At 40.5% G+C, this 13,099-nt stretch overlaps 2 protein-coding genes across 2 annotated transcripts in view; one reads left to right on the top strand and one right to left on the bottom strand.

Moving 5' to 3' along the window:
* TRAM2 (translocation associated membrane protein 2) overlaps positions 1-9,367 on the top strand; it is a 110,044-nt gene extending 100,677 nt beyond the window's left edge. The window contains exons 8-11 of the mRNA XM_051997151.1: positions 426-530; positions 1,915-2,058; positions 2,522-2,685; positions 3,736-9,367. Of these exons, the coding sequence (XP_051853111.1) occupies positions 426-530; positions 1,915-2,058; positions 2,522-2,685; positions 3,736-3,809 (487 nt within the window). The 3' untranslated portion in view covers positions 3,810-9,367. The remainder of the gene's footprint in view (positions 1-425; positions 531-1,914; positions 2,059-2,521; positions 2,686-3,735) is intronic.
* Positions 9,368-11,160: 1,793 nt separating this feature from the next.
* The window catches only part of EFHC1 (EF-hand domain containing 1), a 101,392-nt gene continuing 99,453 nt past the window's right edge, over positions 11,161-13,099 (bottom strand). The window contains exon 11 of the mRNA XM_051997150.1: positions 11,161-11,643. Coding sequence (XP_051853110.1) covers positions 11,575-11,643 — 69 coding nt within the window. The 3' untranslated portion in view covers positions 11,161-11,574. The remainder of the gene's footprint in view (positions 11,644-13,099) is intronic.

Genomic DNA, 13,099 nt, shown 5'->3' with positions numbered 1-13,099 from the left:
GTCTTTAAGTCATAGTAGCCAGTGCAAATGGCAAGATTTCATTGAGTTTCTGACTGAATGTGAATCCAGTATTGTCAAGTCTGGTGTTGTCGTTAGGAGGGTAGTTGAGGCAGTTAACTAAGAATCAGTAGTTAGTAAACGTTCTTAAGTGTCTACTATGTATCTCACACAGGCTATCTCAGGAGACTATTAGGTGTGAACACTTAAACCTTGGAAATAAAAGTGATACAAGTGAGGGTTTATTTTTTTATTTTGTTAGTTGGGTCAATTTAAGAATATGATCGAAAAATTTTCATTTTAATGCAGCTTAATTGTATGAATTTTTGCAGAGGATAGATCAGTTGTTAAAAACATTTACTCAGTAAGCCATTGGTTGTATCCATGATAATTGGTGACTCATTTTCCCTTTTCCTTTTTCTTAATAGCCTGACCCGCTTGGGCCTGATCTTGCTGCTGCTACAGTACATGGCTGAGTTTCTCTTCCACATGGCACGGCTTTTCTACTTTGCGGATGAAAACAACGAGAAGTTGTAAGTGCTAATGAGAAAGGATATGCCTACTGACCACAGGAGGATAGACTTAGGACTGAGGCAAGGGAAAAACTTTAAAAGATGTACCTTCCATCTTCTAAGTAACATTCAAGTTACTCAAATATCAAACCATATCTTGGAGCTGACTACATGTCTCTTAAGAGCCCTAGGGATCTTACCTCAGCTACTTCTTTCTTTGTGACTCACACATGACATTCCAACTTCTCCCTCCCTCCCTTATTCCATCTTCAGTTTTCACCTCTGCTTTTGAAATTCTCTGTTTTCCTTCAATACTCAGTTCTAACCCCGTGTCTGACTTCCCCTCCCGAGCTACCTGTGCCCTCTCTGCCCCCAACTTCTCTTCCCCTTCCTGCGTCACCCTCTAAAAAATTATCTTGTATACATTGTGGAGATGGAGAACCAGCCTCTGAGTCAGGAAAACCTGGATTCAAGCCCTCTCTGACACGTTTATTATTGATCTTAAGCAGTTCAGCTGGTCTCTCAGGATTTGGCAACTGATTGAATATGGTTAGGCTCCAGAACCCCAGATCATAACCCAAAAAGAATTTCTTCTACAATATGCCAGAGCAGGATACTAAGTGTATAGCATACCAAGCAGGCCCATACTGCTTGAAGATCTATAGTGTGTCTTCCACTTATGGATAGTTCTAATTAGAAAGTTTTCATAAGGAATTTTTTTGGTGGCTTTCTTTTTCTTAAATATGAAGATACCATCTGGACTGCCTACTTTACAAAAAACAAATGAGATTATAGTAGTAATAATGATGGTAGTTCACATATAGTGAAATAATACTTGTAAAACACTTTGCAAAATAAAGCACTGTATTAATGCTAGCTATTGTCATCATTGTTTGCATAGCATTTTTTGTACATTGCTTCATTTGATCTTTACAGCAGACATAGGTTTTAGATCTGAGGGGGACTGTTAAATTACATTTAATCCAATGCTTTAACATCACAAATGAAGAAGCTCAGGCTTCCTAAAGGGGAAGGAACTTATTAAATGTCACAAAAAGTGTTATGTTGAATCAGGAGTCAAACCTTGTGGCTCCAAATTCAGTGATATCTTCTGCAGAAGTGAAAGCACTTTCTAAGTGTACAGTGATGTACTACTGTAATTATTCTTGTTATTCCTTCTGAATAGTTTATAATCTCCTCTGTTTTTGTGTCTCTGTCTCTCTCTGTCTCTCGGTCTCTGTCTTGGTCTCTGTCTCTCTCTCTCTCTCTCTCTCTCTCTCTCTCACACACACACACACACACACACACACACACACACACACACGCCCCTTTATCCCTCTCTTGGGGTTCCTAGGGGAAATAATTACTCTAAAGCCTGGACACTTTTTTTCTTCTTTGTGGGCAGGTTTAACGCCTGGGCAGTAGTGTTTGTGGTCACCCGCCTCTTCACTCTCACCCTTGCTGTACTGGCTATTGGTTTTGGACTGGCTCGGATGGAAAATCAAACTTTTGAGCCAGAGAAAGGCAACTTCAATACCTTGCTCTTCAGGTGAGCTGGGTGGTACTCTAAGGGAATAAGTAGGAATCTGGACCCCAGAGGGATGAGTGACTGGTGGATTCTCCTGGAGGAGGCAGACATCTCTGAATTGAAGGATGAAGGATGAGGTTATATCGTTCTGTTCTTGCCCAGACCCTAAAGGCAGGAGTCTGCCAGAAAAAATTTTTTTTTCCTTTTCATGTTCCTCGCAGTAGAGACATTCCCTGGCAGGATTGCTTTTGTCTGTTGTTTGACCTCATCACCAACATCAGAAATAGAATCTGGGTCTCATTTTGTCTCTTGCTGACTGGGTGATTCCTGAGGCTGATACCAGTGTGGTCCCGAGTGCCCCTAATGGTTGGAGTGGGGATTATGGGGGCATTTGTCCGGCTCCTTCCTCTTTTTTAGCCCAGGGAAGCAGTGGGGACCCTGGGGCCTCTGGTCCTGAAAGCTGGCTCTTGTTGGTGTTTCCCAGGCTGTGTGTGCTCCTGTTGGTGTGCGCCTCCCAGGCTTGGATGATGTGGCGCTTCATCCATTCCCAGCTGCGGCGCTGGCGGGAGTACTGGAACGAGCAGAGCGCCAAAAAGAGAGTGATGGTTGCCCCCAGACCGCCAGCCAAGCTCATCAAGAGGGAATCTGGTGAGTGCCAGGATTCCCCCTGTGGAGATGAGCTGGGGTTCATCTGAGATGGGTGGGGAGGGATGCCAAGGCCGGAGACTCTTTGGACCATGCTGGTAGGACGGGGCATGGCAGGCTTCTCCTCTGTTTCCCTGTTCCTTTGCCTCTTGCCAGGACCTGGCTGGCACGTGCCTGGGCTTGGGCCAGGGAATAGTCTGTGGGCGGTGACAACACTGATTCAGCTGGGAGTGCTGCTTCTTGCTGCTTGGGACAGGGAACTCTGACGGGAAAAAAGCTCTCTAGGGTGGCTTCTGGGCGCTTATCCAGGAGCAGCTGTGGCCAGTGCCCTTCCCCTTTCCCTGCTTAACAGATTGTCCTCACCTGCCCCTTGCCTGAGGAACTCCCTTCCTCCATGGCCACAGGGTACCAACTTTGTCTTCAGGACTTTAGTACTCTTAGGATTCAAGTGGATGGGGAGCGCAGCTGTGAAAATGGGAGGCTCTCTTTCCTTCCTGCTTCCTTTCCTATAAACTTCAATTATGAGGAAGGTGATTGGTCAAGACTTTACTTCCTAACCAATCTTGGTGGCAGCATCTATTCCCTGATTTAACTGCCCCTTTCTTGGGAGCCAGAGAGGGCTAATCCTATTCTTTTGTATATACTGATATAAGTTTAAGATGGGGATCAGACAGAACCTTGGTAGGGCTTGGGCTCCTAGGAAATTAGTTTCCTACAGTTATAGTGCTCCATAATATCAGGAGGACCTCAGAATGCCCCTTCCACCCCTGACACTTTTTCTTTCAAAAAATACCCTGAAGGGAAGCACTTCACAAGGCAGCCTGGAGAATGCTAGGACAGGAAAAACAGAACGGAGGGGAGCTAGCTGCTATTTTTCTTTTATTCTTAGGAATAATTTTTCCCCTCTTGGTTACTCTCAAATCCTGTGACTATGTCATTCTGTGCTCCTAACCCAACTGATCTTAGACTTCCTCTCTTTATGTTCTGATATTTTCCTTTTAGCAACAAACTTACGTATATGTCTATGTGTATTTATCTCTCTCCACTTCCCAGGTTACCACGAAAATGGAATACTGAAAGCAGAGAATGGGATGTCCCCACGCACTAAAAAGCTGAAGGCTCCTTAAAGCCAGAATGTGGAGAACAGGAATTCTTCCTAGTGGGATGTGCAGTATAGAGGCCACAGGCCAAGGACTAAGTTACTGCCCTTATTTTTCTGCTTGCTACACACTCCCATCTCGAACAGCTGAAATATGTCTTTGGAAACACACACCAACTCTCTCTGTCTCTGTCTCTCTCTTTTTCTCTTTCTTCTCTCTCTCTCTTCTGCCTCTGTCTCTCTCTCTGCCTCCTTTTTTATAAACCATTTTCAATAAAACCAAAAATCTTCCTTCTTTATGTTCTTGAGCCAACTCACTTCCTTATAGCCTTTGTTTGCTAGGGAACCTAGAATCCTTGATCTTTATAGGTATTTTTTTCTCTCTCTTTGCTCTCTGTTTTTGTTCACAAATGTTTTCCTTACATTATTGTGCAGTTATTCAGTGTCTGATTTTCATAGTTAAGGAGGCCCACTTTTTCACCAGTGCTATTTGACTTCAGTTTCTCCTGAGCCTAAATGCATTTCCAGGAAGCATTCACTTAGGATTGTTCCTTGTTAACTGATATCCATGTCCTTGAATTGTTGTACCATGTGATCAACATATAGGATGGACAATAAGAAGAGAAATGACTGGATCCTAAATTTATCCTTCTTGACTAGATCATTTTAATAGCTCTATTTAGCTGCCCAGATGTTTTATTTTCAGTTCCCCATGCACTGTCCCAACCCATAGAGGTACCACATTGGATTCTAATGCCACATGCAGAATTTGACAATGGGATGAGATTCAGCCATGAAATGTAGTCTTTATTGTTGGATCCTGGGACTGAAGTGATACTTGCCTGCTGTTATTCCATTAGGGGGGTGCTGTTGGAGGAACAGATTCCTTTTCTCTTCATACCCTAAGGCAAAAGCAAAGGCAAAGTAGGCTGAGGCAGGGGCCTATTCTGAAATTCAGGCTATGAGACTGATCAGCTCCTTTCTTCTACATCCCAACCTGCAGTTACTTCTCTAGACAGATTCACAAGCATCCCAGATAAAACAACAAACTAAACAGGGTAAAGAGAACTGAGGACATATTAATTGTAGGCCCAGAGCAATCTTACGCCCCTCTCTGGAATGGGACTTGGCATTCTGTCTTTAAAACCTCTTCAATTCTTCATTTCTTTTGGTGTTCCCACTCAATCTTGGACCTTTGTGGCACCTATCCTATTTTTGAGCATTGAGGGGCAGATAGGCCCCTCTCTCTGGCCTTACTGGTGGCTTTTTACCCCTGCAACTTGTTGTCATCATCATGGATGGTTAGTGTTACTAACATGTTATACCCCATGATATAAACAATAGATGCTAAGTCCATCTTTTTGATACCTCTGCTCTCAAGGAAAAAAAAAAAACCTTCTGGGCTCTGTGTGGTGTCTTATGAAGTTCTGTCAAGAAAGAAAGGGAATTAGCTTTTAAAGAGGCTTAAGAATCCTGAAATCTCTATAGAGGTGAAAGGGAGAAATTTTGTCTTTTACCTGCTGCAGCAACTTGCCTTCATCTGGTGTTAAAAACTAGATTCAGTTGTGTTATGAGAGGCTTGGGTTCTTGGGCTAGGTCAGCCATTCTGTCCTCAAACTACCTTCAAAAAAAAATTTGGGTTTCTTTGTATTAGCCCCAAGGCAGTTGAATCATAGATAGATGGACTTGCATTTGCCATTCAACAGGGATTAGTTGGAAAGGGTATCTTCTCTTAGTTGGACCCCTTCTTCTTTTCCTTCTAGGACAGATTGTAAACAGGAAAGAGAATGGCTCACCGAGTCTCCTGATTTCCTTTGAGACCCGGCAGGGTATTGTTGAATAAGAGTAGATGGCTTCTCTTCTCCCTAATCTCCCTTTCCTTGGAATTTTCTAGTACCAGAGAACTGATAGAGTGGTTTTTTGCCAGGTAGGCAGGCCTTTGTGTGTTTGAGAGACTTCTCAATTTCTCAGATGGCTAGAGGGTAATCTGTAGCAAATGAGTTCCTACTTTCTCTAGCCCTTCGTCATCCAGTCGTTTTGCCAAAGAGGCTGTGACTTAGGTCCTGACTTTTCTCTAAAAACAATGAGTTTTTAACCCAATTATTAAGCAAATTACTTCTTAAGGCACCACCTAATTCTTCTATCTTTACCATACCCATAATCTCTGGTACTCATGTGGTCCTGTTACTGACTGACAGCCATATTCACTCTCTGTCAAAAGTTGTCACCTGAAATGAATGCTAGTAATGCTGCTCACATAGATTTGCCCGTTTTTCAGAGTATGTGGCCAGGAAAATCCTAGAGTAAGACTGGTGTCTAATGATGTTGAATTTGAGAGCTGTTGTTTAGCAGAGATACAATATATTTGTAGCTACTCTTGTTCACTGTCAGTGACCTAGCAAGTTTATTTCCCTGCAAGGCTTTGTTAAAAGAATGAACTGAATTGTGTTGAAAGGGGCTGGGTGAAGATATCTCTACTTTATCCCTAATCTTTGGGCTTCTTGGGCAGATACTCTGTCCTACTCTGTCTTAATTCTTGGAAGAAGAGGCGATGATTAGTGACCCATGAGCCTACTCAAAGTGCTAAGACACCAGTGAATTCCCTGCTTTCATCCTTATCCAGTCTGAGGCCAGGCTTCTATTGCCCTCATTCCCCTATGGGAATGGGAATGAGAGTCTAATCTACCTCAGCCACTGTCTTTCTCTCAATGGAGTCTCTTGGCTTTTGTGGCATTGGTGTACTTGGAATTAAAGAGAAGAATAAGAGGGGCCACTGTGGGATGGGTGCCTGTGTTCTTCCTTGGAGCTGGAGGGTGTTATGGTTTGGGGGTATTTCATACGTGACCCAACATCTGGGTTCCAGGACAAGCATCTGTACATTTGACTTAGTGTACCTGTCTCTGTTTGGACAGATGGCACTGATGGGAAGGGGTCTCTAGCTTCAAATAAACAGTTCTAGCTTGAGGTGATAGGGATAGGTTGAAGAGGTGCTGCTTCTCAACTCTGGAAATCCATTCTTATCTGTTTACAGTATTATCTGACTTAGCACCTGGCCCCAAATGGTTCCTAAAAACCTGATGTACTTCTTACCATGGTGTCTGCCATTTTAGGCTTTGAAGAACATAGAGCACATTTCTGTGCTCTCGTTGTCCAAGTTTGAAATCCTATGGACAAAACAAAGCTCCAAAGTATGGTTTGAATTCAAGTTGTGTCTATATCCAAAACTTTGCTGGTAACTTGTTCATTATAAGGGTTCCTGGGCAATGGGAGCGCATTCTGCCTAGATTTTAGAGCTTGAGCATTTTGGCAAGATGTTGGTCTGGATTTTTTCCGGATGTTTTAAGTATCTTCCATCTGCTACTTTCAGTAGGATTTGGATGAGAAGAGTCTATTGGTTGGGCTTGGATACAGCTGTTGTTTGCTTTCCTCCTAGAATCTGAGTGTTAAAATCCAGAGGATTTTTGTTCCTATAAGGAATTTCTCTCCCTCTGAAGTAAAGTACATGAAGAAAACAAGGAGGATGACTTTTAATAGGCTTCCTTTCTTCATCTACATGCCCTATACCTGTCCTTCATTTATCCTTTATCTATACTGTGTCCTTATTTCTGAGGCCATGAGACTTCAGGGAGGTCTTGGTTTTTTAGTGTTTTGGTTAACCTTCCTGTAGGGGGTAGGGGACAAATACACAGAAAAGAAAACCAAAAGTCATCATCCCACATTGCTATAGTTAAGCATCAGGTCAGGGCTTCCTCTTTGGCTTGCCCTGACATTCTGAGCAGGACCTCAGTGCACAGTAGTCTAAAACTTACTACTCCATAGGCTGGGAGCCTTCTACTTTAACCCTCTCCTAGCTAACTATTCTTATTGGGTTCAAGAAGAGCTGTAAAACAAATGCAGCAAGACTTTGCATCAGTGTTGCTCCCCATGCTTAACATCTCCTTGTGGCAGTTTTATAATTCTTAGGAGTAGATGATTTATCCTTTTTGCATAACAAGTGCCTTACTTTGCAATACTTCTTTTGGACCCCAACATATGTACTGTACAGAGCTTTCCATTTCTTTCTGCTAACATGACTCTGGTCTGTGCCTTGGGACATTGTACCCAGGAGTGGCCACCCATAAAAGGGACACAACACATGACAGTCTTGCTTCCTTGGTCTCTGTGCCTTTATCTTATTTCCATTGTTCTTAGTATACTTTTGGCCTTATTTCTTGGCTTTTGCCTCAGTTGATTTTAGACTTTTTCATATCAGGCGAAGCAAGGCAGCTTCTCTAGGTATGGATATAGACTGGAGTGGTGGGCCTGCCAGTAGCAAGCAGTGCTCAGACACTTCTTATGGCCTCATACTTCATCCCACATCCTTCCTCCCCATTCATCCCATGAACCATACCTATTCTTCTTTCTCTTGTTCCTTTCCCAGAGAGCTCTTCTTGTTATATAACCCCATCTCTTTGTGAGTCTTTATTCAACCCAAAGTCTATAATCTGGAGCTTACTCTTCCTTCCAGACTCAAGTGTTAATTCTTAGACGTAGATGCCTGTTTTGCAGAAAGCCAGGTCGACGTGGTCCCTTGTCATAAAAATATTGTATTTAGTTCATAATTCAGTGTTATTCATGTGTTGCCAGAAGTTCCCCTCCCCCCCCCCCCACTTCTTCCGGGTTGTGCAATAACTCTCCTAGAACTCGTTAGTTTCTATAGTTCCTTCTGTCCATTATGAAGCCCTGGAAGTTGGGAAGAGATGGGACACATAGGAGGAACCATCATCCTTCAGTGGAGAAATTCCAGCTATTTCCTTTCTAGCTGCAATTCTCCTTGTCCTAGATAGGTTTCTGTGGCTCTGCGTTAGAACATGTAGCATAATGTAGAAATACATATTTAAAAAAAAAAAACTTGTTGAAAAAGAATCTTCATGATGGGGCATTAATGTGTTCAGTTTTGAGTATGACATTGGGGGGTAAGATTTTGGCATAGTATTCCTGGATATACTGCCATCCCGGTCTCCATCTTTATCAAAAGGCATTCCAGGATTTTAGATGGGATGGGAAAGGATGCTTCCTGTTCACAAGAAGTGGTTTTCATTATAACCTAGGTGCAGGTAGTCCTCTCTCCTCTGACTGTGTGTGCCTGCAAGCTCAGCCCTTTCCTTGGGTGCAGATAGATGGGGTCAAATTGTAAACATCATCTCCAAATCCCCATTTTAATAAACAGCTGAAAGATGTGCTAAAGCTGCTGGTGCCCTGAGCAGACCATAATGCAAAGGTGGATACGTTGCCTTTTTTTTTTTCTTTTTTTTTTTAAATCTATTTTACCTTGTTTATTTTATGGACCAAATTTCAACAAGAAACTCAAGGAAAATTGTACCTGCCATATTTATGCATCTGTGTAAAAGGGTTGTTTTATCTGTTTTTACTTTTGATGCAATTTTTTCCAAATTCCTTTTCCATTGTTCCCTTGTCCAGTTTAAAAAGTTACAGTTTTGTATGGATTTTTTTTTTGTTGTTGAAAATGTGCATTTTGAAACAAATGAACAACAAAACTATTTTCTGAAATAACTGAATAAAAGGCTTAGAATTATCGATCCTTAATGTCTGGTATTCTTTGAATTATGTTTACTTACTTTGAAAAATGATATCTATAATTGAATGTGATTTTGCTGTTCCAAGATTTCTAGTTCTTTTGTGTTTCTTTTCCCACCAAGTTTTTATAACTAGTAGTCTTTTTAAGATACCTTTTATCATAAACACAAGAACCAGACAGACAGGATTCAGCATGGAGACTTCATAGTTCCTCTTTCAGTGGTGAGCAGAAAACTACATCCTATATTTGGGACTTGAATTGGAAATTACAAGAAGGGGAGGAAAGGGATTTTCTTGGCAGTGGGTTGTGGGAGAATGTTCCAGTTGGCCCTTATGCTCTGAAATTCTTACCCAGTGATGGCTATTTTAAGTATTTGAATATGAGAATGGAGAGATGGGTACTGGATACATGTGAACATCAGTGCAACAAAATGCCCCAATTGGTTGCTGAAGATATTTTATCCCAAGGGTGATTATTAGAAATTGGCAACTATACGGGACCCAGTGGTTCTAAATTGTGTATACTTTCTCATTTTGGATTGACTGGAAATGAGGACAATTAGATAGGGTAGTAATTTAAAATACAAGATCCAGAAGTTTAATAGGGAGCTTTCCTTTACACATAATCCAGTCTTCAGTTTGGATTCTGCTGGACTTTTCCTAGGTTCAGATTCATATTTCAGCTGGCTGCCTTGAGATTACTCATCTTAAATTGTCTTTTGGGAACTGTGTTAGGAAAACCCTGGGTGAAGTGTTCCTGGGCCTAGGTAGATGTCTTAAGATTCATCAGTCCTTGATCTTTCCTATTTTTTATCCATTCCAAAGACTTAGAGTCTTGTGAGATGCAGGAAGGTTATGTTTTCAATAACTTTCAACTATCAGCTTGCCTTAAAAATCCAGATCTTGGGCTGTGACTACCATATAGTCCTTGTTCAGGATAGGATATGATAACAGAGTATGCAAAAGCCACACCTAACCCCCCATACACAACTACAGAAAGTCAGAGATTTTGTAAATTGGTAAGATTTAAAAATACTCTCTAGACAATGGGTAGGACCCTCCCTGATTTCTTGTCCTTTTTACCATCATTGTGTGTACAGTCCGATGTGAATACTTAACAGGCCTCAGTCCAGATTCCAGGCAAATGCTTCCCAGGAATGATAGTTTGTACAGTGTAATTAGTGACACTCTTGTGGATGCTTTGCTGTTTAGGATTTCAGTAGGAAAAAAAGTGATTCGATCTGTCTTCCGTGGTTATTACCACTTGGCTGCATCATATAAATCAAACAGATATGTGTGGGAGTGTGGTCTCTAGAAAACTACCTTTGATGAATTGTGAAATTGTACCCCTGTCCAGCTTTCTTTTTAATCCATCTGATGGAGTAAGTCAGTCCCAACTTTTCAATTGCTGGCAAATTTCCCAGGGGGATTAGAGTTATTTGAGTAGTTCTCACCATATTCAAAACTGACATCTTTCCCTGAAGAAAGACATCATTTCAGTGGATCTGTCATCTACTAGCACCTATTGCACAAGGCAGAAAGAAATTTAGATTAACATATGAGAGGAGAAAAGGATAGGTAGAGGAATGGTATGAAGATGGGCTAGCATCTTGAAATCCCCAGGGCTACCAACACTTTGGTTTCAGAAGGTAGTGACTTATCTCAGAAACCAGGGAAAAGGGAATAATTAAATTATTTTGATGCACACAGGCAAGTCTTTCTCACCCCGATATATATGCTGGAGTTGGCAGGTAGTGCTAAAGTAGTGCTAAATTTGGCAAAAACACAAAAGTTAATCACTATTCAAGTTACAAATAACTGATACCAAATCAATCACTCTTTATTCTCCAAGCTTCCCTAAAAATCTGTTTCCTTGAAAGAATCTATGGTTAAAGTGAGGTAACAACAAATTCAAGTCCTGCATATTATTTCCATGACCCCAAACCATACTTTCCCAGGTGTTGTTTTAGCATCCCTTGGGCTTGTGGTCACTATTCACCTCAAAAAGTTATGAGGAAATTTCAGATCCTCTTATGACCCATTTCAATTCCAGCCCCACTGATAGTTAAAGAACAAATGTTAAATCAGTAGTTCAGGATACATGTGTATTTCAAACCAATTTCATATATAGATACATGTGTAAGGTTACATATAGATTTAAAATTAATTTCATATATAGAACATCTCATTTAGTCTTCTCCACATAGATCAGGTCACTATGAGAAAGCTTTGATGAAGTTGTTGTAGTTGATTTTGCCTTTGTCATTGGAACACAGTCTGATTAACTGCAAGACAGTAAACAGGGAAAGTATTTTGATTATCGTGTAATCATATAGTCTTGTATAAAATGCGCATATATTTTCAGCTTTCAAAGTTTTATCACAGTCATTTAACATAAACAAATTCATATGGATTCCCCCCCCCCCTTCCAGGCAATTGGGGTTAAGTGACTTGCCCAAGGTCACACAGTTAGGAAGTATTAAGTGTCTAAGACTAGATTTGAATTCAGTTCCTCTTGACTTAAGGGCTGGTGCTTTATCTGCTGCACCACCCAGCTGCCCTTAGATTCTCTTTTAAAAGATTAAGATTGCTTAATTCTCATAGCCACTCTGTGAGATCCAGTAGGGCACACTATTATACCCTTTTTACAGCTGTGGAAACTGGTTAGGAGAGGTTTTGAACAAAGGTTCAGACTTGCTAGATGATAGTTAAGTCTCATTTAAACTAATTCTTGGTTTAAGTTCCCTTTTTGTTGTCGTTTAAGCTTGAAATTGTAATATAATTAAGACTCATTGGAGGACATTTTTCCAAGAACAAAACAAAGATGTTTCTCAATATGAGTAACTGTAATGTAGCAGCAAGTATTCTTTTTAAAAGGGAAATTTTTTTTTTGTTTTAATTGTTTTGGCTTTATAGTTTGAGAGCTATCTGTTAAATGACTTGCTCAGTTCTTCCAGGCCAAGGTTTAAAATGCAATAGTTCCTGCTCACATTATACTGAAATCTAACAACACTATCATCATCATTATTTTATATTTTATATATTATAGCATATTGATACATTTGTTGTTATCAATTCCAGGATAACATGAGCAACTTTAGTCTCAAAGATGTATTTGACAAAAGTTCTTAGAAAAATCAGGCAGCAGTATGAGAAAAATGAAGATTTCAGATCATCTCATACATCATGCAACAATAAGCAATAAATGGTTATGTATGATCTAGAGATATAAAATCATAAACATATTAAATGAGGGGGGAAAATTCCTATCAAATTTTGCAAATAGAGCAAAAGTTCATGACCAAACAAGGGATTGAGAGGATCACATCAGATAAAATGTATAATTCTGATAGCATAAAACATAAGTTTTTGGTACAATCCAATGAAACTAATTTCAGAAAAGAAACTCCTATTGAGGGGGGAAGGGTGTAGTAGCAAATTTCTCTGAGAAAAGTCTCATTTCTAAAATATGTAACACTTAAATTTGTAAGAAGTTATGGGCCATTCCCCAATTGATAAATGATCAGTTTTCACAACTTTGGTCTCAGGATTCCTTTATACTCAATTACTATTGTTATTATTGAGTCATTTCAGTCATGTTTATTTGTGATCCTATTTGGATTTTCTTGGCAAAGACATTGGAATGATATATTTTTTTCCTTCTCCAGCTCATTTTATAGATGAGGCAAACAGGTTAAGTGATTTGCTGAGGGTCACACAGGTAGTGAGTGTCTGAGGCCA

This window comes from Antechinus flavipes, chromosome 4, assembly GCF_016432865.1.
Source record: "Antechinus flavipes isolate AdamAnt ecotype Samford, QLD, Australia chromosome 4, AdamAnt_v2, whole genome shotgun sequence".
Taxonomy (NCBI): Eukaryota; Metazoa; Chordata; class Mammalia; order Dasyuromorphia; family Dasyuridae; genus Antechinus; species Antechinus flavipes.
The sequence above is the reverse complement of the archived record's forward strand: the minus strand, read 5'-3'. Positions and strand labels throughout refer to the sequence as shown.